A 27,640-nucleotide genomic window follows, 5' to 3' on the forward strand; every position below is an offset into this window, starting at 1 on the left:
CTAATGCTCATGAACATCGGGAGAGGTCGATAATGTCGATAAGGACACTCCCACATCCGATGTCCGCAAAGGCCCGGAAGTTGCAGCTATGATGGGGATTAGTACTGCTATGGCATGATTGGTCACCTGCAGTCAAGCCTGCGGTCCGAGCTTGGCAAGCCCTGGAGAAGTGGTGATGCCGAGTTCGAGCACTGCACCTCACTCTACACACTTAGCCGTCCTAGAGCATACAACTGTTGTGAGCTTCGATCATGGCCTCAACTGCGCGCGCGGGCCTACTAAGGCACTCGCAGCTCATGCTTGCCTCAAGTCGCCAATCCCACTTGACCAGCAGAGTGGCTCAAGCTTTCCGACCAGCACCCCTCAGATCAACACCGGCCTCATGCCTCCCTCGATTCGCACCCTTTTCGACGACTGCTCTTCGGCCGATCATGCCTCCAGGCCCACAAGTCATCGATGGAGGAGTAAACGAGCCCGCGCCCGTCCCACCACCGAGCCCGATTCACGGCAGCTACCACTGGAGCTTTGAGAGACTGGTGTCGATAGGCCTCATCCCACTTACGATCGCGCCGTTCGCGGCGGGCTCGATCAGCCCTGCCATCGACGCGTCGCTCGTATTCCTCCTCATCATACACTCGCACATGGGTTTCCAGTGAGCTTGCAACATGTCTACAGGCACATGTCAGGGCTAACTTTACCGCAGATCATGTATCACAGACTACTTCTCGGTCAGGAAGCACCCGGGCCTGCGGAAATTCTTCGACTGGACACTCAACATCGCAACGCTGCTGGTCATGTGGGGCTTCTATGAGTTTGAGACCAACGACGTGGGACTGACGCAGATGATCAAAAGAGTATGGCATGCGGGACACAACGATGCAACAGTGGGCAAGGCCGATCTCTCGGGTCTCGGTCATGACGGAAAACTCAAGCATCTCACCAACTAGAGCAGCGAAGCGCTTGTGGTTATGGAGGATTGATGTCAGTTGACACCGCGAGGAGCGGCGTACTTCAAGGCCTCGGGGATGGGGCTGGAGTTGACATGAGGAAGACAACCCTTGCATTTTAACGTCTATAGGCAAGAAGTTCAAAGCCATCGCGTCTATCTGTTACACTCCACATCGATGCTCATTCGTCGTCTTCACCCCCACCACCAGTGCCGAGCATTTCCGCCTCGCCCTCCAACGTATCCTCATCATCCGCCTTCTCCACGATCTGTTCTATCAACTTCAGCGTTGCCCTCAATGGCAGACCGACGACGTTGTCGAAGCTGCCCTCTATCTTCTCCACCAAAATCGCACCTGTCCCTTGTATCCCGTACCCACCTGCCTTGTCAGCCCCCTCTCTCGTCCTCACATACGCCAGCAGTAGCTCGTCTGTGAGGTCTCTATCAAACTTGACCAGAGTCTCCTCCGTCGCGGTCTCCAGTGCATAACCCGGGTCTCGCGCGCTGGCCAGCGGCGCCATCAGTGCAACCGCCGTGTAGACTCTGTGGAACCCGCTGTCCCGTAGTGACTTCAGCATCGTGATGTGATCTACCTCGCTGCGCGGCTTCTCTAAGATGTCCCCGTTTGCGTGCACCACTACTGTGTCTGCTGCTATAATCAACCCTGGTTCTGCTTTCTTTGGATCGTCCGCCTCCTGGCGATAGACAGCCATTGCCTTAGCGGTCGCCGTGGCAAGGACATATTCGAATGGTGATGCAGTCTTGGGTAGATTCTCCTCGAACTTCGACGGTATGATCTCAATGTTAGTCAGACCGATCTGAGCCAGTAGTTGTTTTCGTCTGGGTGACTGTGAGGCAAGTATTATGCGCTTGTTGCGTACCAGACTCAAGGCGGGCAGATCAAGTGGAGGTGGTGGCCGCAGACGGCGCGGCGGAACTGTGGCGGATGTAGTGCCGTTGGAGGTGACTTGTGTAGATTTTGCGTCTGGTTTCGGTGACACCGCTTCGTAGGACGGCGGATCGTCCATGAGGTTTGGCTGCGACATCTTGCTATTGCTGAGACTTTGTTTCGTGAGTGGCATGCATGACGTTGAAGTCAGATATATTGATCACCGAATCTGGAGGGGCTCTGGCTGTGGAGCACGGGCGATGTCCGGCCCAAAAAAGATCGCCAGGAGTTTTTGAACGCGCCTTCCGACAATCTGGGGAAAGATTTCGCATTGAGCAGTACTTGAGATGTGACTCACGAGATCTGTGCGTGCCTGCAACTATAAGACCATAGCTACCTCCTACCAAACCGCATTGTCGCAGCAGAACGCTCGTCTGACCACCATGGGTTCCGCACCAGCACCAGTGCTGCATCTGCGCTCAGAGCAAAAGCCTCTCGAACACCGCTCCGCTCGTATGCAGCGATCTAGTCCTATACTCCCAGAACCTCGATGCTAACCGACTACAGTAACACCAACAACAGCCAAAGCTCTCATCGACGCCGGCTACACAGTTAACGTCGAGCGCTCCCCTATCCGCATCTTCGACGACGCCGAGTTCTCCGCCATTGGCGCCAACCTCGTCGACGAATACTCCTACCCCAACGTCCCCTCCGACCACATCATAGTCGGCCTCAAAGAGCTCCCCGAAGAATCCTTCCCCCTCCCACACACCCACGTTCAATTCGCACACTGCTATAAGAACCAAGGCGGCTGGCAAAATGTCCTCTCCCGCTTTCCGCGCGGCGGCGGCACACTACTCGACCTCGAATTCCTCACCGACGACAAAGGCCGCCGCGTCGCCGCATTCGGCTACCACGCAGGCTACGCCGGCGCCGCCCTCGCCGTCGCAGCGTGGTCACACGCGCTCACCAACCCGTCCTCCCCAGCCAAGATGCCCGCCGTGAGGCCCTACGCCAACCAAGACCTCCTCCTCGACGACATCCGCGCCCGCCTAGCGGAAGGCGAAAAGCTCGCCAACCGCAAGCCCCGCGTCCTTGTCATCGGCGCACTCGGCCGCTGCGGTCGTGGCGCCGTCGACCTGTGCAAGCAAGCCGGCATTCCTGACTCAAACATCCTCAAGTGGGATATGGCCGAGACCGCCAAGGGTGGTCCCTTCACCGAGATCGTCGAGAGCGACATCTTCGTCAACTGCATCTACCTCTCCGAGCCCATTCCACCGTTCCTCAACAAGGAGTCCCTCTCCTCTCCCAACCGCAAGCTCTCCGTGGTGTGCGATGTCAGCTGCGATACCACGAACCCGCATAACCCGATCCCGATCTACACTGAGAACAGCACCTTCAGTGATCCAGTGTTGCCTGTAGAGGGGTATGCGGATCCACCGCTGAGTGTCATCAGTATAGACCACCTGCCGAGTCTATTACCGAGGGAGGCGAGCGAGGCTTTCAGTGATGCACTGCTGCCGAGTCTGCTGCAGTTGAAGGATCGTAAGGAGAGTCGGGTGTGGGTGCAGGCCGAGGAGCTGTTCCAGAAGCATGTTGCGAGGTTAGATCCGGAGTTGCAGAAGCGTGAAACGTGAGTGCATAGTGGGAGGCGTGTTTGTGAAATGGCATTGTGACACATTGACACGGATAGAGTAGACTAGATAGACATTGTCAGAATTAGAAGGCTGTCTAGACCGAAGTTCAATCTCGTCTATCTTCGTCGCGAGGGCCTCTTGTTGATCGTACACAATTTCTTCAGCCGTCGATCCATGAAGCGGAGGGACTGCATGTTGATTTTGATGCACATCGTGGGAGTCGTAGTGAACGATGTGCTCGCTCATGTTGTTCACTGCTGTTTCATCGAGACGTCCTCGTCGACATCCACATCGCCATGCTTCCGTTTCGACTTTGTCGTCGGCTGACCATCGTCATCTCCCTCGATGTACTCCGAAATCTCCCACGACACCTGCGTTGTACCATCTGCACTGACCCCAGCACCTCGCCGCGTCGTCTGAGTCCTTCCCAGCCGACTGCCGTCAATCATCTCTTCGAACCAGTTCAGATTTCCTAGCCTGCCGGAACGCACACTGTGCTGTACCGCCGCCGACGAGTTTGTAGTGGCCACGTCTGTATCGCCAGCCGATCTGTCCCCAGCTGTATGGATGCTCTCGATCTCTTCCGGGTCGACTTCTTCTGGCAGCAACTCAAGCTCTTGCAGCGCTCGAATGTCCTCGTCAAGCAGACTTCCCAGCGTAATACTCAAGTAATCAGCCTCCGACTGAGGCTGCTCCGTCCAGTACGACAAATGTGTGCCGCAATACCCACAGAAGAATCGTTTGCAGTGCGGCTCATGCGGCGGCGTGAAAACTCTCCGTATCGTCGAATGGGTCTCGTCCGGCACTTGTGCAACAGTTGAACTCGACACCCACGTGATTGGGACTCGGAGCCACGCTGCCAGCGGAGTCGCTTGTGCTCGTCTTGTAGAACTGCTGTCGTCGAAGGATACTGTTGCTTTTTCTTTGGCGGAGGTCGGGACCACGACTTCGTAGATGTTGCGGCCGCAGCTGCATGCGCCGCGGAGCGGACGTTGGCGGCTCATTTGGTGGATGCGGCGGGGCAGGTTAGGATGTTGCGAACGCCGAGATGCGGCTGGGACTCAGTGTTGGTCGTCAGGCGATCTCAATGATGATGTGATGGCCAGCGAGCGTGTGCAGATGGTAGGGAACGTTCCTCAAATTTGTTCGCGAAGTTTGTCAGAGATGCGGGCAGCAGTCAGTCAGGAACGATCGGCGTCACGTAAGGCGCCTAATCCAGTTTTGGTATGGGCCGTGACTTCCCCGGATTTGAGATCTGGTGGGCTGAAGTTGCTCTTGGTCTTTCCTTCACTTCGTAACAACGTCACTCCCTTCCAGGAACCCATTCCAACAGACCAGACGACAAAGGTCTCCCTGTAAACATATCTAGGAGATAAAATACTGTTACAGACCGAGCTTCATCGAGTTTCGCCGTTTGAGAGTTTTGCACCACGAAGTCCTCCCTGGAATCCGACCGTCGGTCAAATTCTCCTTCACATTCAGGCTGCCAAGCATCCTTGTTTGAGTCGGCGGGCGCCATGTCAACCCCGGACTCAGAAGCGTCCGGGAGCCCTCCATCGGAAACACAATCAACAGCACCAACGCAGAGCAAAAAGAAGCAGAAACCATCCAAAGCCCGCCTCACATCAGAACAAAAGAACACCAACCACCGCGACGCTGAGAACAAGCGCCGAGAAGGCATCCACATTCAACAAGAAGCACTCTCGAAACTTATTCCTGGAGCCGAGAACGACGCCAAAAGCGAGGAGCGGCTACTCACCAAGACGGCCGATTACCTCGAGGAATCATACCTGGACATCCGGAGAATGATTGCTGAGTGCGATGCCAAAGGTATCCCTGTGCCGGACGAGATCCGACATTTTCTCAAAGACGACGATTTTGGTGGTCCCAATTGGAAAACGCCAAATATGGATGCATATGAGGCCAAAAAGCAAAAAGCGGAAGCGAAGAAGGTGAAGCCAAACGGGAGGAGCGTTGACAAAAGCGCCTCACCAGACGATGATTGAGCTCTGTGGACCCTTTGGTCTGCGAAGCTGATGTCCTACCTCCGATTCTTATTCCCTCGCATAGAGCCCGCCCTGGACGCTTGAACAGGACAATTGTTGGTCGCATCGATTCAGAGAGCCCGCGCTGTATCGGCTATAGCACTACGTAGTAGTTCCGGCAACAGATACATGTCCTAATCGGGCAAGAGGTCTCGACGACTTTGGCTAAGTGTCAGTATAGATCCATCTGCGATAAGTCGCATGAGAACCCTTTTTGCGGTATACAGTCTGTCAACTGCTTCAAAGTCGTCTATTTCACAAGATCTACATACCAGCATTATTAAGCGCTCACGATGTGTTCCGCATTGGTGAGCGCGACGGCTCGAAAGCTTCGAATGCTTGATCGTTTCTCCAAAAGTTTCGTCGAAAACGATGCCTACTCAGGTAGGTAGTTCTTCGGACTTCGCTTCTGATAAACGCCGCTCGGCATTTGCCCGTGTGAGGTCACGACATAAAGGCGATTGCGCACTCCTCCGAAAAAGATGTTTCTGAGCTCGTGTATCTTTTTCTACCTTCTTTGGAGTGTCGTGGGTAGCAATGAAGGATGAGGAGAAAGGCATTGAGAACAATGCCTCAAGGCCTGCAGACTCGGCTGTAACGAAGACAGCCAGTCAGATTCGAGATGACCCGGCGTTCATCGTGAAATGGGACACGAACGATCCAGATAATCCCCAAAATTGGTCGCCCACCTATAAATCATGGATTGTGTTCCAGCTTTCGATGCTGGCCCTTGCGGCCAGCGTGGCCTCTTCGATGATTGCGCCGGCCAATCCTATACTGGCAAGGTACCTCGGTGTCAGTGACACGGTGGTTGTGCTCGACATTTCGCTGTTTGTGTACGACACCTTCCCCACATCTACTTGGCCATGCCCGTACTGACGTGTGTCACAGACTGGGATTCGCGATCGGCCCTCTGCTGTGGGCGCCCTTGTCTGAGGTCTTTGGTCGACGGGTTTCGTTGCTTCCGCCTATGGTTGCGCTGGCACTTTGGTCTGTGGGCACTGGCTTGAGCAAGAACGCTGCCTCAGTATTCATCACCCGCCTCTTCTCGGGAATTTTTGGATCTGGACCTGTGTCCAACGTCAATGCAGCCCTAGGAGACATCTTCAGCCGTGAAGCACGTGGGACCCCTGTCAGCCTGTACGCAGTTGCCGTCGTCGGAGGGCCGACGTTAGGACCCGTCATTGGAGCCGGAATTGTTGTTGGGCTAGACTGGAGATGGACACAGTACATCGGAGCTATCTGGGTCGGCGCCATCACCCTCGTCGGCTACTTCTGCCTGCCAGAAGTTTATCCGCCATTCCTTCTGAAGCAGAAAGCAGAAAGGCTGCGAAAGGAGACCGGAGACCAAAGACTATGGCATCCACATGAGCGAATCAAGGTGGACGTCCGTTCGATCATCACAAAACAGCTCAACCGACCAATACTCATGCTGACAACCGAGCCGATGTGCACGCTGATATGCTTCTACGCATCTTTTGTCTTTGGCATACTCTATCTCACTCTGGAAGCCTTCCCAATCGTCTTCGCAGAAATCCGTGGCTGGTCAACAATCAACTCCTCGCTGCCGTTTCTCGGCTCCTTCACAGGTATCGTCATGGCACTAGCGATCAACATCGGAAACCAGCCACGGTACAAACGTATATCACGAGCAGCTGGGGGAAAAGCTGTACCTGAAGCGCGATGCCCACCAATGGCGATCGGAGGCACACTTATGGTCATTGGTCTGTTCCTTCTGGGATGGACTGCTGATCCTAAGTACCACTGGATACTACCCGTTATAGCCACAGCATTCATTGGTGCTGGCTTCAACACGACTTTCCAGCAGTGTCTTAATTTTCTGGTTGATACGTACGGGATGTATGCCGCGAGTGCCACAGGAGCCAACACCTTTCTGCGCAGCTTTGTCGCGTGTGGTCTTCCATTGGCTGCTAGGCCAATGTTCCACCATATGGGAGTCGGTCCTGCGTGCTCGTTACTGGGAGCTATTGCGGCGATCATGCTTCCGGTGCCATTTCTGTTCATGAAATTTGGACTGCAACTGCGGAAATTGTCGAAGTTCGCGCCGGTTGAAAAAGATGATACAAAGTGATCAAGTCAGCAGCCTGGGAGGGATTAGTACGTTGCAGCGCACTGGAAGTACGCATAGAAGTATGCTCAGCGAACATCCAAGACCTGGAGCGTCCGTGTCCTCAGCAAGGCGCCTGCTGTACGACACTGTGTGCCACAAGGACCCACCGTGGCCGTTTGCTCTGCTACAGTAGTGAGTAGAGAGAGCTCCGACTTTCCATTCTCATCGAGTGCGAAGGCGAGTTCGATGCTGGTCTTTCTTGTTTGCTACGTGCCTGTTGCACCGGATCAGCCATCTGCCAGTATAGCCTACGCACCAACAAAGCCGCCCCAACAGAGCCGCCCCAACAGCACAGCCATGCCTCTGTATCGCCGCAACAGCTACTCCAGCGATGTCAGCACCATCGTCGTCCTCGACAAGAAGAAAAAGAAAACGAAAGGCTTTTTCGGCAAGCTGTTCGGAGGCGGCGGCGGCGGCAAAAAGAAGTCGTGGGTAGACCAAGTCGTGTCCATAAGAGACGTGACCGAACCAGGACGCTTGATCATCCGGAAACGACCGTCCAGCTCGTCAATGCGAACCCGCATCACCATCAACAACGACGACAGCGACACCGAGACCGTCATCACCTGCCAACGCTGCCGGACCCGGCACTTTTACACCTGCGTCGCCCTCCTGGGCCCCTCGTATGAAGGTTGCTGCATCTGCATGGACGATGGCCGCGAGCTATGCATCTACCAACGACGACACCGCCCGCGACGACGTCGCCGCCGCTACTACGACTACTACGACTATTACGGCCCCCCCTACTACTACCCCTACCGCTACTATGACCCGCCCTACGCTTACTACGCCCCAACCCACTCCCTCCCTCTCCACCAACCCGAACCCTACACCACCCCTGTCACACCCTGGCAGTCCTACAACAACCACCTCACCAACCTCCGCTCCAACGCCTACCTCAACAGCACCGAACACGCCTGGCGCGAAGAGCTGACCGACCTGTACGCCGAAACACGCGAGGAGTCAGCGTGGGAGCGCCACAACCGGTTGGAAGTGATGCCGGACTACGAGAAGACGGATTTTCGGTATAAAGATCCCGATGAGCGGCGGGAGAGGATTCGGCATTTGGAGCATTTGTTGGAGGAGGTGCGGGTTAGGGGGATGGAAGGGGAGAGGAGGGGGTGGAGGGGGGAGCATGGGTTGGTTTGAATGGGTGTGATAGTGAGGGGGTCGGCTTCGGAAGTTGTTGAGAGTCTGGGGCGAGAGGGTATGGTCTAAAGTCCCGGCATGGCAGTGGCTTGAGATCTCCAATTACAGGTTCGTGGGATGGCAGCGAGTGTGCAGCGGCGCGAATGTCTGCGATGGGCGGAGGCGAGCTCAGCTGGAAAGTAAAGGGAAGAATTCTGCAGGAGGGAAGAGTTGTTTTATTCAGACCTCCTCACCGTGAATAGCTACTGGACACCTCACGATGCGCCGCTGCTCGACCGTCCCACACCTCAAGGGTACTCATCACAGGCAGCAACGACATGCTCCAAGCCGACATACGAAAAATTTGTCTGTTGATTCCACCAAGTCTCCCTCACTGGGCAATAAGAAATATGCCGTCAATAGCTCGATAAATCAGAACTTTTTGAATCCAATGGTCGACCCTGGGCTCCCACGCAAATCACACCCAAGCCTCCAACAACAAAAGAACTGGAAGTCATGAAGTGTACAGCTTCGATCACCGTCGTTGCTGCATCAACAACTGCTGGTTCCTCAGATACTTGGCTCCGATACCCATCCTTGCGAAATCAAGCCCCAACTCCCTCTGCATTCCCGCCATGCCAGGCTTCTGCCGCACCCAGTGGCCAGCGCTCTGCCTCACTGGGTTGACATTGGTATCGTGAACGCCGCCGAAGTGGCTGAAGCTGAAGTCAGACCAGTCCCTCCGCGTTACAGCATTGTCGCTTTGTCTTGACGAGTGCTGTCGTTGATGGGAGTTATGCCGATGATGCCGTGATGGGAGCCCAGAGCTACGGACAGACACCTCCACACAGCCCTGCCGTAACCGCCGTTGGGAGTGCGCGGGCCGGTCGAATGTGAAGACGTCTTCGAAGTCGAAATCGGCGGAACTGAGGTCGAGGTCGTCAAATTCACTGATCTTGGACTCGGATGCGCGGACGAGGGCAGTTTCCGCTCTTGTCAGCGGGGAGTCGTGGTAGGTTGGGATACCGGCATGCGGGATCAGCTGGACTTGTGGCTGGGTTTGTCGAGGCTGCGACGAGGTCGATGACTGTCGACTCAGTTTGGGATGGGCGGATGAGGATGAGGACATTGAGTAGGTGCTCGAGGAGAGTGTTGAGATGGAGCCGATAGATGACCGCTTATCTGAAGCCGGCATGGTTGTGGGATCTGGGTGTCCCAGTAGTGACCCCGGGACGTGGCTAAGGATGTGGTCGAGAAGCCCAATACTGGATTGGGTAAAGAGTCAATCGTCGACGTGGGAGAACTCTGAGATCCCAGCAGTAACCTGTCGGTGATGAGGTGTGGCGTTGGTGAGGTGGGCTGATGGCAGTAGTGATTGAGTGCGAGGAGTAGATCCAGCAAATGCTTGGAATTTGGCCAAGCCTGAGGATTAGAAGCGAGGAGTATCCAGAAGTGAGGTGATATACGTCGATGATTGAGGAAGTAGTGATTCCTGTCGCTTAATCGCGTTCGTGTAGAGGTGGAATAAGATCTTACAAGTAGATCAACCAAAGAGTCATATATGAGAAAAGATATGGTGGAAGACCAAGGAAAGCAAGGCCTCAGTTATGTTGCCATATCCTCCAATGATGTCGGCATGCGCTCCGCAATATTAGGTGATTAGCAGCAGCGCCTTTCGAAAAGGTCCTCGGTGGAGCTTCCTTGCCTTTCTGGCTCACAAATAATTTCGGGTCCTCAATTTTGCCTATCGTTCTATCTTTGAGGTGGTCGAACAAAGACGTCTTGTGAGGAGCAGATATCGCAATGCAGTAATGTAGGATTGCTGCTTTGTTATAAGGTCCTCAGGAATTTGCCGTGATAGGTCAGACCTTCGTTATTGGCTGCGGGCCTTCGAAAGATGCAAGGTCACCAGGGAATTGCGTGTGACTCGCATATGTCGTCCGGCGATGGCGTGTTTTGGTTGCTGGATTGCGAGTATTTTGATCACATCAGGTGACGATGCAGGACTTTGGGCTTTTATGATGTTTCCAAACGTACCTTCTGGAAGTGTTTTGCTCCTTGCTCAATCGGTCGAGGTTGCTGCAAAACGTCAGACATCCGGGCGGGGGACTCTGAAGGGATGCTGACTGCCGCCGTGCTGCTTCACACGACGGTCCACTGCAGCTTCAGTCATGCATACGCATTCACCAAGCTGCAGAGAACCTGAAACCGGGAACCGGGGCGCTTGAAGCCCAGGATCGAGAATACAAAGGACCCAGCACATCGTGATGGAGCCATTGGTGGGTTTTTGCTATGTAACTACTAACGGCCTTCCAAGGTTGTAGCATTCCTTGCGTGTTTGACGATCTCATCGATGCACGTACTTTTGGGGTCCGGAACAAGTCGCCAGACCTTTGATGAATGTGAGTTGCTGAACCACGAGATTGTGCTTACTGTGTCCGTGGCCGAGCACTCTTGGGCTCGTTTGACTGGATTGTTGCATAGTCCGAGCGGCTATACATCTGTCCCTTGGCTGAGGCGGGCGCTGATGTGTACTCGTGTGTGTGTGCCCAACATCAAACAATTCATACACGTGTAGCAAACGCCTCATCTGCCGATTGGCGATTGGCGGTGTGTCTTCCTTGTGGCCATGCCTGTTCCTGAACTTCCGCCTCTTCCCTGGCAGTCAGACCTGCAGCCCAGTGGGGACAATCGTTCGGACTTCAAAGGCTGTGGAGTACCCTCTCATTCCTCATGATGCAGACACGTTTTGCTTGTTGGGGGAGCTTCAGGAGACTTCTTCTCAGATGCATCGGAAGAGAATTCCCATCGATGATGATCGGTATCATATGCCTGTATCGGGTTCTGCCGACGATGATTCGATGACTTGTGCACTGTAACTCTGAGACTTGGCCATGCAAGGACGACAAAGCAGTGGGGATGCGTTTCCGGCCACTCAAAGTGTGCGAGTGTGCTTGTTGGTGTATTTCATAGCATGGAGCCTGATGAAGTCGTGGACAAGTAACTCTCAAGGCACTCTGCACTGCCACGTACAATCGTTGGAGCACGCGTTCACTTGAGCAATGAAAGGGGGTTGCTGCTGGACGGTCGGAAGCCGCGACCTCGAAGGCAAGATAAACCAGAGAACAGGTGAAGTTCAAGAAGGAGCTACCAGCCAGTTTTGGCCCATTGCTACATACTCCAGCCCATACTCCAATGCTCATGCAACCAATGCTCTGTTGTCCGAGGTTGCCATCGCTGGCCAATGCCGATATGCTGAAATAGTGACCGTGGTCAATATCAAGTCGTAATAGTACATACAATTGCTTTCAAGCACGCCCATCCAGAGTATGCATCGTCGTGTCTCTCTCCATCTTCCGGTCCATCATTCTTCCCGTCCAAAAGAACTCACCACTGCCGCCCCTTTCCGATCTTCTCCTCTCCAATCCGGCCTGGCCCTTCAAGGCCTTCATCTTCCTCTCAGCACGGAACCGTGCCAACTCTGCTCTGTTCTCCTGCTCCGACTGTCTGAGGCCTTTCTTCCACTTCCGCTTCTGCTGCACATCCTTGGCCATTTTACGAAGCGCGCTCTACACGCCATTGCCGCCACCACTGGCAACGAAGCCAACTTCGCTAGCCGCCATTGCTGGTCCATCCCTACTGGACGTTGCGGCGAGTCGTTGCTCTCTCGCAAGCTTGAGCCTCGATGAGACACTGGACACGCGAGCAGCGAAGCCAAGCGAACGCCGCCCTGATGCTCGCGTACCTGGCGAAGCTTCGCTGACTACACTCGCTGGCGAGTCTGGGTACTGACGGTGTGAGGGCCGCTGTATCGAGATCGTAAATGGCACTGGAGAAGAATTGATCGCCTCGGGCGTTGTGTCGTTGACAGCAGCTTGGCGTCGGGAAACCAGGTTGCCGATCTGCTGTTGCGAAGGAGTGCTAGATGCAACCTTCGTCTGATCTGATGAGCCAGCGGACGGCAGAGGATGCTGCCGTGTGTACTCCCGACTGAAATTCGCCCGTGAAGCACCCCGATATGCAGTTGGTGCTTCAGTCATTGCACGGGATATCGGTCGTGGTGAAGGCTCTTGGGTGCTCTTTGCTAGTGAGGTCCGGCGGTTCTCAAGCCTTGACGCTACGCGAGACTGCACAGTGCTATTTTGCTCCGGCGTCTCGACTGTTGCGTTCGACAGGCGACGCGAACGAAAGTTTGTGCCGGTGGGTGTAGACTGGTACAGATGGCTGCTGCCAGGCCGGGAGTTCGGCGATTTCGCATTGTTTTGCTGCTCTGCTAGAAGAGCAATGGTCAGCTCGGTGAGCGATCGACACATCGATTCTGCACGACGCCGAAGCTGTCGTTCTGATTGGGACATCACAGCCGAACTATTGGTGCTGTAGTCCGGGCTAAGCATCATTGAAAGCTGCAATGCGTCCGAGGTCGTCGCCTGCAACTTCTGGTATACATCGTTGCTAACGGTATTCTTGGCATTCATAAGCGCTTCATGTAGAGTTGGATGCACATTCGACGGAATCCCCTCGATTGCCGAGGGCAAGGCGTTCGTGTTGACTATTGGCTTGTGCTTAGGCGATGAAGACAAGTTTGTCGCTTGGGTCGTTGCTGTCCGTGGTCGATCGCTGGTCATTGCAGCTGCGGAGGACGGCGGGAGTTTACCGGTCAACTCGAGTTTCTTTATCCTCGATTTCAGATCATCCAGCTCGTCCCATACCGTAGATGGTGCGGTCGTCGAAATCGTCGACTCTGTCTGAGTCTGTTCCTGCATCCGGATTTTCTCGCCATAGAGACCGTCTGATGCCAGTCGCGATCTAGCCTGATATGGTCTGGAGGGAGGTCGTGAGTCATTGACTGCGTTTGAATGACGACGTGACCGCCCATTCAACTGCGAGCGGCTATCGCTGGGATCAATGTTCGAGGCCTGATCAGTCTGCGGCGCCAGATGACTTCTTGTATCGGTGTAGTATGAGGTGGTAGAAGAAAAAGCGCCCGGGACATGCGACCCTAGTGAGGACCGTTTGCCGAAACGTTGTGGAGTGCTGGCTCGTTCTCGTATTGTTTCAGCATTGAAATTGGTACTAATCGGGGACGACTTCATCGAGGTTGCGGGTCGTGAGGATGAGAGAAATGGCAGCGATATCCGTGATCGTCGTGAGCCTGGGACATTTTCTTTGGGTGTTGAGGCGGCGTCTTTGGCTATCTTGAGGAACAAATCGGCGTTCTTGCTGGGATCGTGGAAATTCTCACTGCTGGAGCTGGTCGATAGATCTTGCGCCGGTGGTTCAAGACCGTGCGAAGACGACTTGTGGTCGTCGTACATATTGATTGACGCGCTCGTTGGTGGTGTTGAGTCGTTGCTAACGTGTGTCTCAGTGCCGTGCGTTCCCGTGTCCGGGCTCGTGGTCTTCGACTGGTCGGACAGTATCGAAATGTCCGAGACGGATGGCTTTGCAGGGAAAGTTGGCTGTGGAGTGTCGCTGCTTGCATGCAAGTATTCGGGTGCGGTTGAGGTGCGTGAAGGAGATGCGGTGGGTAGTGCAATTGTTCGAGTTATTTCACCATCAGACGTGTCCGTCACTGCTTTGGCGGGACTGCCACTCCGGCCTATTGCAACGCTGACTGGCTTCGACGATCGGCCTCGCTCTTGTTGTGGCCACACTGCGCGATCTTGCGACAGCGTCTGCTGTGTAGAGTACGAGGGAGGTGGGCCGTTGCTAGTTTCGATGCCGTAGCTGCTGTGCGATGCAGGTGGAGGTCTCCGCTTTTGCGGGTGTTGTAGATTGGAATAATGTGGTGTGCTGTTGGCTCGCAGCAAGGGGGTCGGTACTTTTGCGGCAGGTGACGAAGACGGTCTCGAGTCGTCGTGGGAAGGGGAGTGGTGGAAGTTAGGGATGCTTAGGGCTTTCGAGATTCCTGATAACTTCCTCATGTGTACATTCTCTTGCAATTCCTGGCCAGCAGCCTGATCGACAAATGTATACAACGCGTTGCGACAGCGAGGTGACGTGCCGCGGATACGTGGTTGTGGTGATGGCTTATGCACGTCGTTGTTGACATATGCGGCACATGCTGATGCGGAGGTTCTCACGCGCTTGTTTCGGCGCTGAGTTCGAGAGACGGCTCCATTCGAAGCCTCGTGGTTACTGGTGTTGAGAGCAGAAAGTGTGTAAGGCACTTCTTCGTCGATTGTCGAGTCGCTATGGCAGTAGGTTTGTTCTAGGGTTGAAGTCCCTGGGCGCATGCTGAAAAACGGCCACCAAGGACCTCGCGTTTGCTTGGGCGTGGACCAGGATGACCTGCGATCCCTGCTAGCGGTGTCTCCGCCGTGCAGCAGGTACCAGCTGGAAGCACTACGAGACTTCCGATACAAGGTGCTGATGACGGCTTCATTTGAGAGTACAGGTACACATTTCTCGTCTTTGCAAAGTCTACAAGAAGCACTGTGCGGAATACTGGACTACGCGATTTCTTCTGTGCACAAGTCCCGAACTCAAGACGAGTGACGGCGACTTTGGCGGTCGATGATTCGGCCATAGGCGTGCCTAGGTTTTCATCACACTTATGGGGAGCCCCTATTTCTCAAGCCTCAAGTTCTTGTACACAGTAGCAGCAGAAAAGTGACCAGATCGAGAGAGTAGTCTGACCTTGCAGTCTCCGCGCGACTCGTAGGATCCGATAGAGGTGAGATCGACCGTTTTATCAATGTGGCGCCCGGCAGGCTGTCCGACCAGCGTTTCAACCTCTCGAGCAGGCGTTCGCTTGACTGCGGGTGTAATCTCCGCGTCCGACATCGAGAGTCATGGCATCCATGACTGTGTCGTGGAAGTCTCGTAGGATCGTGATGAGCCGGCCAGTTGCCTACTGTCGAGATACGGGCAGGCGGGCTCTGATCAATTGGTGCTGTGCATCATCTTTTCGAAGTCTGCTCTGACGCGAAAAGCGCAACTCTCCAATAGAGGTCGTCAACTCGTTGCTGATGTTGAACGTGGGCAGACAAGGGTTACAGGCACTAATGCATGCGTCCCAGAATTTATGACCCACTTCGGAGCTGTCGCAATCCACATGGTCAGAGCGTTTTGGGGGACACTCGGCGCGGATAAGGCAATCATGACTGTCCTTCAGATTCAGATGCGCACGCACTGTAAATTTATATGAATAGACGAGACTCTCCGACGCTGACTAGGACTATCAATTGCTAGACTGCAGACGCTCGGTCACGACAAACGGGCAAACTACAACCCTAATCGGGCCAAGACTTAGAGCATTTGAGGTATCATTGAGCTATCGAGGTATCAGGCTTCAGTTGCCACAAGCTGATGCGCCTAAGATTCGAGCTTTACTTCAATTCGCGTGGACTTCCGTTGCAGGATCACTCCAAGTCTTCGGAGATGCTGACGCTTGATTGAAGTTCTGGGTAAGGGATAGGTTGGGAGTCCCAAGGGTTGGTGGTTGGTGATATCAAGGAAAGGTATGGGTGCTGTGAGTGCGTGTCGATGTCGAGTTAGGCGGTGGTTGGAGGTTGTTGTCTTCGAGGCCACGTCTATCGGGACGTGAGGTTTGGTTCGTTGCGGTAAATCAATTTCGTAAAATCGTCAACTCTCGCGTGCCTTGGCGAGGTGTCTGGTATCATAGCATCATCAGGAATCGCTTCGCGCAAGCCGCAGTCTATCAGACGCCAAAGAAGTGAACTCCCCGTGCTTTTTGAGCGGCCAAAATTCGAGACATTTGTGTGCTGGATTGTCAATCCGTTCGTAAAGTCGTGTGGAGGCAGACGGGGAAAGATGGTCAAGGGAGTGTCGGTGATGAAGCCAGGAGGTCTTGCGTACTCAAGACTGAAGGACAAGAGAGTTGACGGGATGCTGAGTGCATTGGAATCACTCAGAGGACATCTGCTGGCGACGTCCCTTTTCGGCTTCGAGGTTCTCGTAGAGGAGATACAAAGCTTTCTCGTTCGCAGCAGCACTGCCCATGATTGTGAACATCCGCTCGCCAGTCTCGTCGTGGGGGGCCTTTGCAATGGAAATGCGTGCACCAGAGCTCTTTCGGATTTCGCTGATCTTTGAACCACCGCGTCCGATGATGCAGCCGACCATATCAGCTGGGATGCTGATGTTCTGCGTCTGCACTTCCTCGCCGTCTTCCGTCACCATGGGAATACCGGACCCACGTGCGGCACTATCCTGAGTACGATTGTAGCCACGGTTATCGGTGAAGTCGGCTCCACTGCCTGTGCGATTGAAAGGTCGAGATGAGCCAAAGCTGCCAAGTCCGCCACCACCGACAGCAGGCGGGAGTGGTCCAGAGCCAACTTGTACACGTACAGCCGGATTGTACAAGACTGTTCCAGTGCCGCGCTGCCAGTCGTCTACCAGACACTTTCCGATCTCCCAAGTTGCCTTTTCGATTCCCTCGGGAGTGCCCTGGACCTCGACAATGCGTTCAGTCGATTGAGGCAGCATCTCTTTCTGAGCGACCATTCGGACTCCGCTGGCGTCCTGAATGTGCTTGATCTTCAGGCCTTGACGACCAATGATAGTGCCCATCTGGTTATGCGAGATGAGGAGACGAATGGCTAGACGTGTCAGCGTGAGTCACCTACCAGCATCGGGCACCACTTACGATGAGTACCAGCATTCTGCACGACACCACCCATGCCCATTTGAGGAGCGCCTTCCAGCAAAGACTTTGCGACGAGGGAGTAGGCTTTGGAAATACCAGACAAGGGTCCGGTCACTGTCAAGACACGGTCATGAACACCTTGCACGACTTTGCTGACGCCGGCCTTGACGCCAGTCTCATCGCGCAGATCAGCAACATTCTTGCCTTGCTTGCCAATGATCACACCAGCTTCCTTGGACGAGACAATGGCTCTCAGCGTGAGGGTCGATTGTGCGTATTCTTCCTCGGTCTTGGGCTGAGAGTCTTCGCGGTCGTTGATATCGACGCGGTTCAGCTGCTCAGTGAGACCATTGTCATCGGCATGGTTATTGGTGGCTTGTTCTGACGACATTATGGTGAAATGTTGCGGAGACGAGGCGAGTGCCGATCAGGGAGGGGTGTTGTCTGGTGACACGCGGCGCACGCAACGTAGATAGGGCGGGTACAGTCGGTAGTGGGGAAGTCGCGCAAGTAGATGGCGGAGAACGTAGTCTAAAAACTACCTGGTGGGCTGTGAGGAGGTAGGGTGAGGTACGAGGAGGATAGAGGATGGCGATGTGGGTGGTGGGGTGAGAGGTAGGAAGGGTGAAGGTGAGGAGAGGGAATGAGATGCAACGAGTTCTCAAGTCATCGACAGTGGGTTGGTGCTTGGGTGCCAGGTGGTGCTTTCCGCAGAGAGAGCCCGCAAAAATGCAAGAAGCTTCGACCCTCGACTACTCCACACACAAGCCAAGCCTGTGCTAGCAAGCATCACGTTAACGACCTTGCTTTCCTTGGACGCCTCCATACCCTTGCTGCATCGTGGCACGGGGGACTTGCAGATGCAATGCAGCACAGGTTCACAGATATCACAGTTCGACGTTGATCTAGCGTTGTGTAACGATTGCTGTTACGTCCAAACTCGGCCCCAGCACATCGGTATCTACTTATCGGCTTCGAAGACCACCTTTTGGACCTTCATCTGGTTGAACAGGTCGTAGTATTCCACGGCCTTTGACATCGGCACAATGTTCTCGAACATAAATCCCAGCTTGCTCTGGTGTTTGGCAAGGGCTTCGAGTGCCTCCTCGAACAGACCTGCTCCAGCGTTAGTAGGTTAGTCTCTTCGGTGCTAAGCTCAACTCACTTCGCACGGGGCACCGTCCCATCTGAATCCGCAGGTTCTTGCCGTACGCTTGATTCCCTGTCCACGGGATCTCGCCATTGTGCACACCTATCGAGCTGATGTTGCCCCATGGCCGCAAGTTCTCAAACCCGAGTTGCTGCAGGATCAGTCAGCAAGGACGACTGGACAGGGAGGGGAAACCGATCTCACCAGAGCATCAGAATGGCCGACCAGCTCAATGACCGTGTCAGCTCCTCGCCCGTCTGTGAGCTCCTTGATCCTCGCCTTAAGCCCTTCCATGTCTTTCTGGTAGTTCCACGGCTCAGCACCGAGCTTCTTCGCAATATCTAGCCGACTGTCCACTCCGTCAATGGCCAGCAAATGCTTCGGCTTGAAATCCAAAGCATTGACCAGAGAGCAAAGCCCGACTGGACCACAGCCAATGAGCAACACAGTGCTGTTCTCGATCTCATCTTTGTCGAACCCGCGGAAGGCGTTTTTTGCTGCGAAATATCCAGTGGGAAAGATGCTGCAATCAGTCAGTGCTCGAACTGTCGTAGGTCACAATCTCTGCCAAAGACCAGACAGCCATCGTAAGGACGATCACACAGCCACCACTTGCGTCTGATTCACATCTGGGGAACCACTCACTCAGCCATCAAAACCAGCGCATTTTCCTCAATATTACTCGGCGCCTTTACCACAGTACTATCCGCAAGCGGAATGCGTGCATACTCGGCCTGCCCGCCGTCAAGAATGGTGGTCCCGAAAAGCTGGCACTTGGAGCAACGCGACGAATACCCCTTCGTACAGTAGAAGCACTCTCCACAGCTGATGGTAAAAGGCGTGACGATCAAGTCACCCTTCTTCACCTTCTTGACGTCCGAACCAGTCTCAACTACCTCGCCAGTGAACTCGTGGCCCATGATGAAGTCGGTAGCTGAGGGCTGGTGGCCGCGGAAGACGTGCAGCTCGCTGTGAACATCAGCCTTGAATCCTCGGTGCAACCGTCCCAACGGTGTCGTCGTTGCGGAGCAGGTCCTTGGAGAGGAGTACCTACCTGCCGCATAATGCGGTGTAACGGACCTTGACGATGATGTCTCCAGGCTCCTTGATCTTCGGGATTGGGCGTTGCTCGATGGCCACCTTTAGTTTGCCTTTGAACACCACTGCCTGCATTGTATCCTTCGACATTTTGGAGGTATCGATGAGCTTGATTCTTTCTCTGCCGTTAGCCTCTGGTGTAGCTGCTGTTCCTCCTACTGGGCTGGCTGGTGTTACTCAGACTATCACTTGGGCGGATGAAGGACGTAATTTCTGCGCTGTTCGATCGCAACTTTGTACTTAGATGGGTCCCAAGGTGATTCAGGTGCGTGGGTTCAGAGCAAGGGTGTTTACATATATATTCTACAAAGTCGAGTCAGCCACGGCTTCATGCTACAGGTAGCTACAGCTCCAGATATCCTTGTGACTTCCCCATTCATCGATGACATCTTGTCGAACGCCCATTGAGGGGCCTTCGAGGGCTACGTAACAGTTAACAGACCATAGAAGCGCAAGTAAAAGAGGTGGTGTGGTCCAGACCCCGCGTTCCGAGTTGGCCGAGGTCACTTCGAGGTCTCCAATGGGACCGATCGGAGCGCGCCTCAAGGGCTTCTTCACAGTCTCGTCCGGACTGGCTCAGGTACCTATACTGGAACCATTCACGGCGACCTGAAGGATTGCTTTACTAGTGCTCAACTTAAGCGTGTTTCCTTCATCTACGGATTTCTCCGATATCGAATGATTGAATCCCTGGTCTGAACAGGAGCGGTAACAATGTTTATTTCTTGGTTGAATGTTCATGACTTCGTAAGCAATAGACCAACCCCATCCAGAAACGCCTTCAGGCACCATTCATACCCTTGATGGCATGATTGTTCGTCCAAACAAGCCATCCCAAAGCGGCCGACTTCGGGCTCAGCCATCAAGAAACAGTACACAACAATTCGCTCTCCAAGATATACTTGTTCTCCTTGTACTTCTCACTGGCCTCATAAGCCTTATCATACTTCCAGCCTACCGTCTCATTGCATTGCTTGCACATGATATCCCTCACCACATGCCTTCCCGTCGTCATGTTGCGCTCCGTGGCCTCGCCTTGTCGGACATTGACGACGGAGGAGAATAGGAAGCTTTGCCGTGCTGGCCGCGGAAGTTGCGTGAGATGATGTCGTCGAAGTCGGCTAGGTGGGTTTTGCAGACCTGGAGGAGGGAGTCAGACGGGGGTGCTGGTCGGCAAAGCGAAGGGGGGCGGGTATGCTTGCCTTGCAGCCGAAGATCTTGTTAGAGTTGAGGTAGATGTTGTAGGAGAGACCCATGGCTATGGTGCTGTGGGCTCGTAGCCACGCTACCGAGTATCTGTACGAAGGCGGGAGACACACACGATTCTGGATGAGGCAGTTCTCGGGTATGGTGAGATGTGATCGGCGACCGGACAGGCGTTGGCTTTCTTGACGATTGTTCAAACGCTGTTGCTGTTCTTGCTCAATCTATTCCCTGTAACCGTCTCGGTCGACGAACGAGCCTGTCAATGACTGGCCGTCTGCACGTTCAATTTGACAGTGACGGCGTAGCAAGCCTTAGGTGAAGGCACGGGTATTGAAGGCTGATAAAGCGTCGGACTCCCTGCTTCTGTCCAAGGAGTCTTATCAAATGCTTGGAAGGGTTGCAGTCAGGATACGGCAGGCAGAATAGATCGGACCCAGGACAGTCGACGACCGATGGCTGTTATATGTATTGCAAGAAGTGCTGCCTGCGGTTATATATTGTAAAGGATGCAGGGTCTCAGCGTGACAGACGCGGAGTGTTGGGTCAGGCGTGGCAGTTACTGTTGGCGCGCTATCAATCGACCCCGCGTCTTAGTTCGCAGTGTCCGGAGATGCACTGTGCGTTCGACATAAGCTGAGAGCAACGACTCTTATCGATGACGAGATATGTCTGAAGAGTGCCCCGGAATTGCAGGACTGTTCTGTACGTTGGTTGCAAGATGGAGTACTATGTATGCAGGTTCAAGGTCAATTCGAGAGGCGCAAAGATCCGAGTCGTGACTGCGGGGTGGCTAAGTTGAATTGGAGATCACTCTGTAGCCTCACGGGCTGCTCATCTGGCCGTTGACCTCCTGAAACACCTTGAGTCGACCGGCATCTCAGCGAGGTCAAATCTGATCATTACGCGGTCTCAATGCAATGTTCCCCGAGCCTCGATAAGCTGTGAAGACCGAGCACATCGGCGGCACTGACGTGCATGTCATCAAATTCCGGTCAGTCTATCGCTGGCACGCAACGCGACACAGGCGGTCTCGGTTCACATGCGTCAAAGGCTCTGTGCGAGGAGGCATTTGCATCTTTTGAGTAAGGGGCCGCGGAAGAGACCGCTCTGTGCGAGTGACTCTCGAGCACCGGAGCTGGAGCTCGATGCCCGTCGCAAAACCCCATTGGAAGGGATCATGCAACAGGGCGCTGCGACGATAGACAAGGCGGTGCCCCGGGCTGTAGTAGTCGTACCTTGTAGCAAATGTGGACCGGAGCGCGAAGCACACCCCCAAATCTGTTGATCTCCTGCAAACCTGAGCTGACTACGATAGCCCTTCATGTGATGACCCATGATTCTGCTCCAGCCATCGTCGTCAAATTGTTGAACGGAACGCCCACGGAATTCCTGGAACGAGACTGTTGTGCCGCCGTAGTTGGACACTTTCGCAGATGAACTCGATCTTCTATTCGAGTCAGTGTCCCTCTCAGTGTAATAAGTGAGTATCAATCACAGAGCACTGAGCCCTGGCTGGCTTGCTTCCGATTCAGTAGCATTGAAATAGATTCTCGAGTACGAGTGATTGCGGAGAAACGGATCCGTACATCTGATTCAGGTTGGCAATGGCAATCCACGCTGTCCCAATTTCGACGAAGGTCTGTAGTGCACTTGGATTGAATCGGAAGATCGGGATGTCTGCCAAAACCTCGTTCGCTGTCTAGTCGTGCCTCATATACACTATTGCCACTTTTGACGCCATGGATGCGGTGTCCGACTGTTGCTCAAACACATTGGAAATCTCGATCTCTGCTTCAGAAACCAATCAATGCTTCCCCGGTGCGTCCGCTGCTGCTCTGTTCTTTGCTGCATTCGGGTTGTCTATGCGTGAAAAGTCTCGTCAGCTCCATGTTCGCCGCTACGGCGCCTCGTTCGGCAGCGCGGTACCCTCTTCCCGCCGGGAAAATGTCACGCACCTGGTGGAATCTGAACTCGTCGCTGTCCTTCATGGCGTTGGCGCCTGCGTTGACGGCCCAAGCGACGATCAGTCCGGCGGCGAAGAATGGCGTCAGGGGTTCGGCTGCGAGTTGAGCGTTCTATGTTAGCAGTGTGCTTCTCTTATAACATGCTGGAGAGGTCTCGGTCGCAGGGGCTTGATTCGCGGTGGGGAACAGGAAGGTGGCGTACCCATCTTGCCGTTGAACTTCTTGGGAAGGAGCGGCATGTTTGCGGAGAGTCGACAGGTGGGTGGTTGTCGACAGATTTAGGAGTGGGCGGTAGTAGTCCTGTGAATGCGATTTCGTCCAGAGGACGTTCGGGGAGCTTTGAGCTTGAAACGCTAGTCCAAATCTGGCTTGATACGGTGGATGGCACCGCCGATTCGCGACATCTCGTCAACCGGACGCGCCCGAAGTCGATAGCGACCTCACAGCACAACGCGATCAAGGACGAAGTGAGGTTGCAACCACGAGCAGTGTGTTGGGCTATGTGAAGCCTGCCCGCCAACAATTGCAAAGGCGCCACGCGACAAGTACTGCAGCAACCACTCGTCGGTCAGGCCATACAACTACAACAGCCATGGCGACCCTCGGCCCAGCAGTCTCCTCCCTGTCCTCCTCCCTAAACCTCCTTTCGTCCAGCATCAGCATCCTCGACTCCGGCGTCTCCGACTTCCCGCGCCTAACAAAAGTCCTCTCAACCCAGAAACACTTCGAACTCCTACCCGAACACCAACTACGCGAAGCACAACAATCACTCGTCGACGAGATCGCGCCCGCTATTAGCCAGCTGCTCAACACTGCCGAAAACTATGTCAACCAGTTAGCGCGGAAGGAGGAGAGCTTGAAGGCAAGAAGTGAGTTGTTGAAAGGAAGGTTGGAGGTCAGTCAGGCGCGGAAGGGAAGTAGTGGTGGGTTGGGCGCGCTTAGAGGCGATCGCGACGGAGGTGGCGGCATGTCATCGGGCAGGGCCATGGATCCAGCAAAGGCGCTTGAGGTGAAGCAGCTACAGCAGAAGAAGGAGAGGTTGGTGTATGCGATTCAAAGATTGGAATTGGAAAGTAAGCAGAAAGAGCGAGAGTTGAGGAAGAGTATGGCGTTCGTGAGAGATTGAATTTCGCGTATCAGGATCCGGACGTATCTGGAAGACCGGAGAACATTGTCAATGCACGAATGGTCACTCAGCTGACCGCTGCTGCCTGGACATGGCCACCTCCCGCATCAAAGACGTCGAGATGTGCCACCTTCTGTTACTGGCTTCTGTCTTGGTCGATGGATGCATGGTGGCCAGAGCTGCTCAACTACATCAAGACGCTGTTGGGCGATGCTGAGTAGACTGTATACAGTCTAGCATGGGCTCAAGTGTCCTCAATCAAAGTAGTCGCTCGCGTTCTTGCGACCAAATCGACGACTCGCGCTCTCGGGATTTGGCTCTAAACCGTTCAGGAACTCATCCGCCGCTCGTATGCCGTTCAGATTTCTATAGTCACCATTGGAGCTCGAGGATTCTGACTTGATCGTAACGTCTGGCCTCAAGAAAGACCGATCGTCGTTAGTATTAGTCTTCCGGAATGGAGCGATGGAACTCTGGCCACTGTCAGTAGCTGGTCTCGGTGTGCTTTATACGGCACTCACCTTGCGTCGCGTCATGGTCTTAGGATCGACCTCGAATACCTCCTCCACCACTAGATCATGTTGCTCGGGCAGGAATTTACAGTCTTCCATGCGACATTGGCCACTAGGGCGTCGACACTCGTGACCTAGAGTGCATGCAGCGTCGATACAATGAGGGTCGCAGCAAGCCGATGTACGTGCTTTCTGTCGCAAGGAGTTGATCTCCATTGGAGACAGGTCAACAGAATGATCCCACTTGCAATTGTTGCCATATCCGCAGAAGCCTCGGAGGTAGTGATTGTTGCAGAGCTTGGGTTTCTCAATGAAGAGGTATCGAAGGAATTGCCGATCAAACGTCACAGGGAGGTCAAGTCGCTGGTCATACTGGTTGACAAAAGCAACTTGAGGTGGACGAACATCCTCCACTACCATAGAAGGCCGACGCGGATCATATTCTGGACTGTTGGCAATCCGTGTATACTTCGCAAGTCCTTCAAGATCTTTATAGGCTGGTGGTGGGGCATCCTCGTCGGTAGAGTCATCTGACCGCAGCCTCTTCATTGGTCGATGTTGGGATGGCATCCTTATGATAGACTCAGGGTGCTGGTTCTGGGCAGCTGTGTTATAGTGTCCTGCAGCGCGTGTCATATTTGTCTTCAGCGGGCCCGCGCCGAGCCGAACGTCGAGTACATCGCAAAGGATGTTGTCGAAATCAATCAGTGGGTGTTGCGAGCTAGTCCAGGGCCGGTCCTTGGTTGTGCGTAACTCGGTGACCTTGACTGGGAACTCTGGATCTGCGACGGCGAAAGCGTCGATGAAGGCAGAGCAGTCCGCGCAGCCGGCGAAGCCTGCAAAGAAGACGTGCTGACAGTGTTTGTTTTGGAGATGGAATTCGAACATCGCTGGTCATGTTACTGTTGGCGTCCATCGGAGAGGAGGAATGGTACTTACCTTTCAGACTGTCGCAGCTGTTGCTACGATCGCCTGAGTCGACGAAAGTCGTCAGCGGATCGCTCTGGTTCAGACCGACAAAGAAACGACGAAGCAGGTCCACGTGGGCGTCGTCTGATCGACCGCAGACCTGACTGAGGTGCTTGAGGTCCGCTGAGATGTATACCAGAATCTTATCCTGGGCTCGATGTAAAGGGTTACACTCGTGGAAGCTCCTAACGCTGGCACGTAGCTGCTTTCCGGCTTCGATACCACCAGAAAGACCATCGAGCAACAGATCGTTTCGGAACTGGACAGCAGGTCAGCGGCAATGCAAATGTGATGGAGTTTCAGAAGGAATACAAGCTTATGATTCCCATTGATGAGCACTGCTATGAATCGACCGCGCTCCTTTCTTATTGTCAGTGTTATCATGACTCTCCGGATGAGAACGCACCATCCTGGACTCAAGGTCCCGTCTCTGCTGAGCCTCTTGGATCATCCGATCATAGTAATGACTTTCTCGAGTTTGCGCGTCGTCGAGCTTCTTCTGCAGGCTCTCTATGTGGCTCAACAGGTCCTGGATCTCGTTAGAAGTGGTTATAGCAATGTATAGTAGGTGTGAAGTGCCTTGTTGAATGCTTCGTCTTTCGCATCCATTGCGATTCGCTCAGCTTTGTGGGTCTCGAAACGTTGTATGAGGGCAGCCACAGTTGGAAGAGTAGGCGATGCGGGTGAGGAAGGTGCAGACATGATTCTTGGCTTGGAAAAGGAGATGCAAGTACGCCGTTGAGGCGGATAAGTCTGCTTGGGGATGAGCGACGGTGAGGTGCGTAGGAGACACAACAATTTTTATCCACTGCACTGAGTGCTTGTCAACACCTGGACAACACTGGACTCAATTGGTACATCCTTTGCAATTGCCTTCCGTGAATCTCACTATTGCTATCCTCCTGTGAACCACCCTCGTGACCCTTGCTCGTAAATCCCTACTGTAAGTCTCTCTGGTGAATTTGTTTTATAAGACTCAAGCAACAGTATGTGGACTGACAATGACCTCTTGGACATGCGAAGTTCTTATGAAAGATCTGCTTGCTTTTGCTATCATGCCATAGGAGACCTTTGAAAGCAGACTGACGGCCACCAGCACTGTTGTATCGGCCATGCATCTGGATAGCGTACATCGAATCCGGAACTCCTCGCTCAAATTACAGTACTGCGATCTTCCCAACACCCCTGGTCGTAATGCCAACAAGTCATTAGGCCGCGCTACACGTCCGATCGCAGTTGATCTTCTTCACAATGGACGCCAACCGACACCTCGACTCCCAGTCTTCATCGAACGACATGAAGCCATTGATCGGTCTCTGTTTACATATCTTCGCGACACACTTGACAAGCTCCTTATCCTCCTGTCGCATACCGGATTGAATGCTTGTACTTGGATACAGCTTCCTTTCGCTCGTGGTACTCGAGTGTAGCTGCATAGTTGCGGACTGAAGACCATCTGAATCGGCACCAGGAAGATGACTATGGTGTTGGGTACGCTCAGAAGGGACGTTATGGTTTCGAGTGGAAAGCAGTGATGCAGCATCCTCATTTTGCTGACGCTGAGCAGGTATGTCGTCCCTGACGGAAGGGTATCGCGGAAGGCCTTGATCTTGCACAGGAGTCCTTTGCCTTCGGATGCAGTGTGCGTGGATGTGACGATCGATTGCTCCTCAGCGAAGTCGAGGCAAGCCACCCCGAGCGGCTCGTAGCCATTGAATGTGTCGAGATCCTAGTATCACTGCCCCTGATCGACCGGGCATGGACTCTTGCGGGACGAAAAACTAATAGTGGGCAAGCAGTTGTTGCTTTGCTCAAGAGGTGTGTTCCAGGGCGCGCGGCCAAATAGTTACGAATATATCTCTAAGGCAAGCATTGGACTTACTAAGGCCGACTTCATCGTATATCAAACGAAAAGGCGTTCAGCTGAGGATTGAGCGGTCGCCAATGGGATCCTGGCCAGCCCATGTTATCATATGACTGCAGGAAGCACACGTTGGGTGAGTAGTCAGGCACGAGTCGGCCGCTTCCCTCGCGAGCAGCCGGTGGGAGCTGAGTCGCATCGAGGTAAACCGCGAACATGCAGGGGCAAAACGCCTAGAATGCTGAACACGGCACTGTCTGTTGTTGTCTAGCCCACAGAAGGACGTGGCAAATATCGAATCGCTGGTTTCGATGGGGGTAAGCATGAGATAATCACGGGACGCCCATCCTGCTGACAGTGAAAT

At 54.0% G+C, this 27,640-nt stretch overlaps 14 protein-coding genes across 14 annotated transcripts; 6 read left to right on the forward strand and 8 right to left on the reverse strand.

The window, feature by feature from the left end:
- Positions 1 to 431: 431 nt before the first annotated feature.
- AB675_8386 (Succinate dehydrogenase [ubiquinone] cytochrome b small subunit, mitochondrial) lies at positions 432 to 947 on the forward strand (the record flags this gene model as incomplete). Its single annotated transcript, XM_018148826.1, has 2 exons — positions 432 to 652; positions 704 to 947. The coding sequence occupies 2 exons, from the start codon at positions 432 to 434 to the stop codon at positions 945 to 947; spliced, it is 465 nt and encodes a 154-aa protein (XP_018004499.1).
- Positions 948 to 1,128: 181 nt separating this feature from the next.
- Positions 1,129 to 1,992, reverse strand: AB675_8387 (Maf-like protein C3G6.03c; the record flags this gene model as incomplete). The annotated part of the gene is made up of 1 exon (XM_018148827.1): positions 1,129 to 1,992. The coding sequence occupies one exon, from the start codon at positions 1,990 to 1,992 to the stop codon at positions 1,129 to 1,131; it is 864 nt and encodes a 287-aa protein (XP_018004575.1).
- Positions 1,993 to 2,278: 286 nt separating this feature from the next.
- AB675_8388 (Saccharopine dehydrogenase [NAD(+), L-lysine-forming]) lies at positions 2,279 to 3,472 on the forward strand (the record flags this gene model as incomplete). Its single annotated transcript, XM_018148828.1, has 2 exons — positions 2,279 to 2,348; positions 2,403 to 3,472. 2 exons carry the CDS (start codon positions 2,279 to 2,281, stop codon positions 3,470 to 3,472), a joined length of 1,140 nt encoding a protein of 379 aa, XP_018004258.1.
- Positions 3,473 to 3,723: 251 nt separating this feature from the next.
- Positions 3,724 to 4,476, reverse strand: AB675_8389 (uncharacterized protein; the record flags this gene model as incomplete). The annotated part of the gene is made up of 1 exon (XM_018148829.1): positions 3,724 to 4,476. The coding sequence occupies one exon, from the start codon at positions 4,474 to 4,476 to the stop codon at positions 3,724 to 3,726; it is 753 nt and encodes a 250-aa protein (XP_018004345.1).
- A 513-nt stretch (positions 4,477 to 4,989) lies between these two features.
- Positions 4,990 to 5,478, forward strand: AB675_8390 (uncharacterized protein; the record flags this gene model as incomplete). The annotated part of the gene is made up of 1 exon (XM_018148831.1): positions 4,990 to 5,478. The coding sequence occupies one exon, from the start codon at positions 4,990 to 4,992 to the stop codon at positions 5,476 to 5,478; it is 489 nt and encodes a 162-aa protein (XP_018004402.1).
- A 576-nt stretch (positions 5,479 to 6,054) lies between these two features.
- On the forward strand, positions 6,055 to 7,609 carry AB675_8391 (putative transporter; the record flags this gene model as incomplete). Its single annotated transcript, XM_018148832.1, has 2 exons — positions 6,055 to 6,353; positions 6,409 to 7,609. The coding sequence occupies 2 exons, from the start codon at positions 6,055 to 6,057 to the stop codon at positions 7,607 to 7,609; spliced, it is 1,500 nt and encodes a 499-aa protein (XP_018004573.1).
- Positions 7,610 to 7,945: 336 nt separating this feature from the next.
- AB675_8392 (uncharacterized protein) lies at positions 7,946 to 8,797 on the forward strand (the record flags this gene model as incomplete). Its single annotated transcript, XM_018148833.1, has 2 exons — positions 7,946 to 8,206; positions 8,504 to 8,797. 2 exons carry the CDS (start codon positions 7,946 to 7,948, stop codon positions 8,795 to 8,797), a joined length of 555 nt encoding a protein of 184 aa, XP_018004545.1.
- A 514-nt stretch (positions 8,798 to 9,311) lies between these two features.
- On the reverse strand, positions 9,312 to 9,971 carry AB675_8393 (uncharacterized protein; the record flags this gene model as incomplete). The annotated part of the gene is made up of 1 exon (XM_018148834.1): positions 9,312 to 9,971. The coding sequence occupies one exon, from the start codon at positions 9,969 to 9,971 to the stop codon at positions 9,312 to 9,314; it is 660 nt and encodes a 219-aa protein (XP_018004249.1).
- Positions 9,972 to 12,345: 2,374 nt separating this feature from the next.
- On the reverse strand, positions 12,346 to 15,012 carry AB675_8394 (uncharacterized protein; the record flags this gene model as incomplete). The annotated part of the gene is made up of 1 exon (XM_018148835.1): positions 12,346 to 15,012. One exon carries the CDS (start codon positions 15,010 to 15,012, stop codon positions 12,346 to 12,348), a length of 2,667 nt encoding a protein of 888 aa, XP_018004175.1.
- Positions 15,013 to 16,645: 1,633 nt separating this feature from the next.
- On the reverse strand, positions 16,646 to 17,781 carry AB675_8395 (RNA-binding protein rnc1; the record flags this gene model as incomplete). Its single annotated transcript, XM_018148836.1, has 2 exons — positions 16,646 to 17,343; positions 17,391 to 17,781. 2 exons carry the CDS (start codon positions 17,779 to 17,781, stop codon positions 16,646 to 16,648), a joined length of 1,089 nt encoding a protein of 362 aa, XP_018004410.1.
- Positions 17,782 to 18,351: 570 nt separating this feature from the next.
- AB675_8396 (S-(hydroxymethyl)glutathione dehydrogenase) lies at positions 18,352 to 19,728 on the reverse strand (the record flags this gene model as incomplete). The annotated part of the gene is made up of 5 exons (XM_018148837.1): positions 18,352 to 18,506; positions 18,556 to 18,691; positions 18,745 to 19,063; positions 19,186 to 19,509; positions 19,595 to 19,728. 5 exons carry the CDS (start codon positions 19,726 to 19,728, stop codon positions 18,352 to 18,354), a joined length of 1,068 nt encoding a protein of 355 aa, XP_018004321.1.
- Positions 19,729 to 22,637: 2,909 nt separating this feature from the next.
- On the reverse strand, positions 22,638 to 23,047 carry AB675_8397 (uncharacterized protein; the record flags this gene model as incomplete). The annotated part of the gene is made up of 2 exons (XM_018148838.1): positions 22,638 to 22,903; positions 23,011 to 23,047. 2 exons carry the CDS (start codon positions 23,045 to 23,047, stop codon positions 22,638 to 22,640), a joined length of 303 nt encoding a protein of 100 aa, XP_018004556.1.
- A 353-nt stretch (positions 23,048 to 23,400) lies between these two features.
- On the forward strand, positions 23,401 to 23,934 carry AB675_8398 (DASH complex subunit SPC19; the record flags this gene model as incomplete). The annotated part of the gene is made up of 1 exon (XM_018148839.1): positions 23,401 to 23,934. One exon carries the CDS (start codon positions 23,401 to 23,403, stop codon positions 23,932 to 23,934), a length of 534 nt encoding a protein of 177 aa, XP_018004406.1.
- Positions 23,935 to 24,188: 254 nt separating this feature from the next.
- AB675_8399 (uncharacterized protein) lies at positions 24,189 to 26,964 on the reverse strand (the record flags this gene model as incomplete). The annotated part of the gene is made up of 6 exons (XM_018148840.1): positions 24,189 to 24,407; positions 24,456 to 25,336; positions 25,386 to 25,674; positions 25,728 to 25,775; positions 25,822 to 25,944; positions 26,788 to 26,964. The coding sequence occupies 6 exons, from the start codon at positions 26,962 to 26,964 to the stop codon at positions 24,189 to 24,191; spliced, it is 1,737 nt and encodes a 578-aa protein (XP_018004632.1).
- Between the last annotated feature and the right edge of the window lie 676 nt (positions 26,965 to 27,640).

The sequence above is a fragment of the Cyphellophora attinorum genome (assembly GCF_001299255.1).
Source record: "Cyphellophora attinorum strain CBS 131958 chromosome Unknown Contig3, whole genome shotgun sequence".
Taxonomy (NCBI): domain Eukaryota; kingdom Fungi; phylum Ascomycota; class Eurotiomycetes; order Chaetothyriales; family Cyphellophoraceae; genus Cyphellophora; species Cyphellophora attinorum.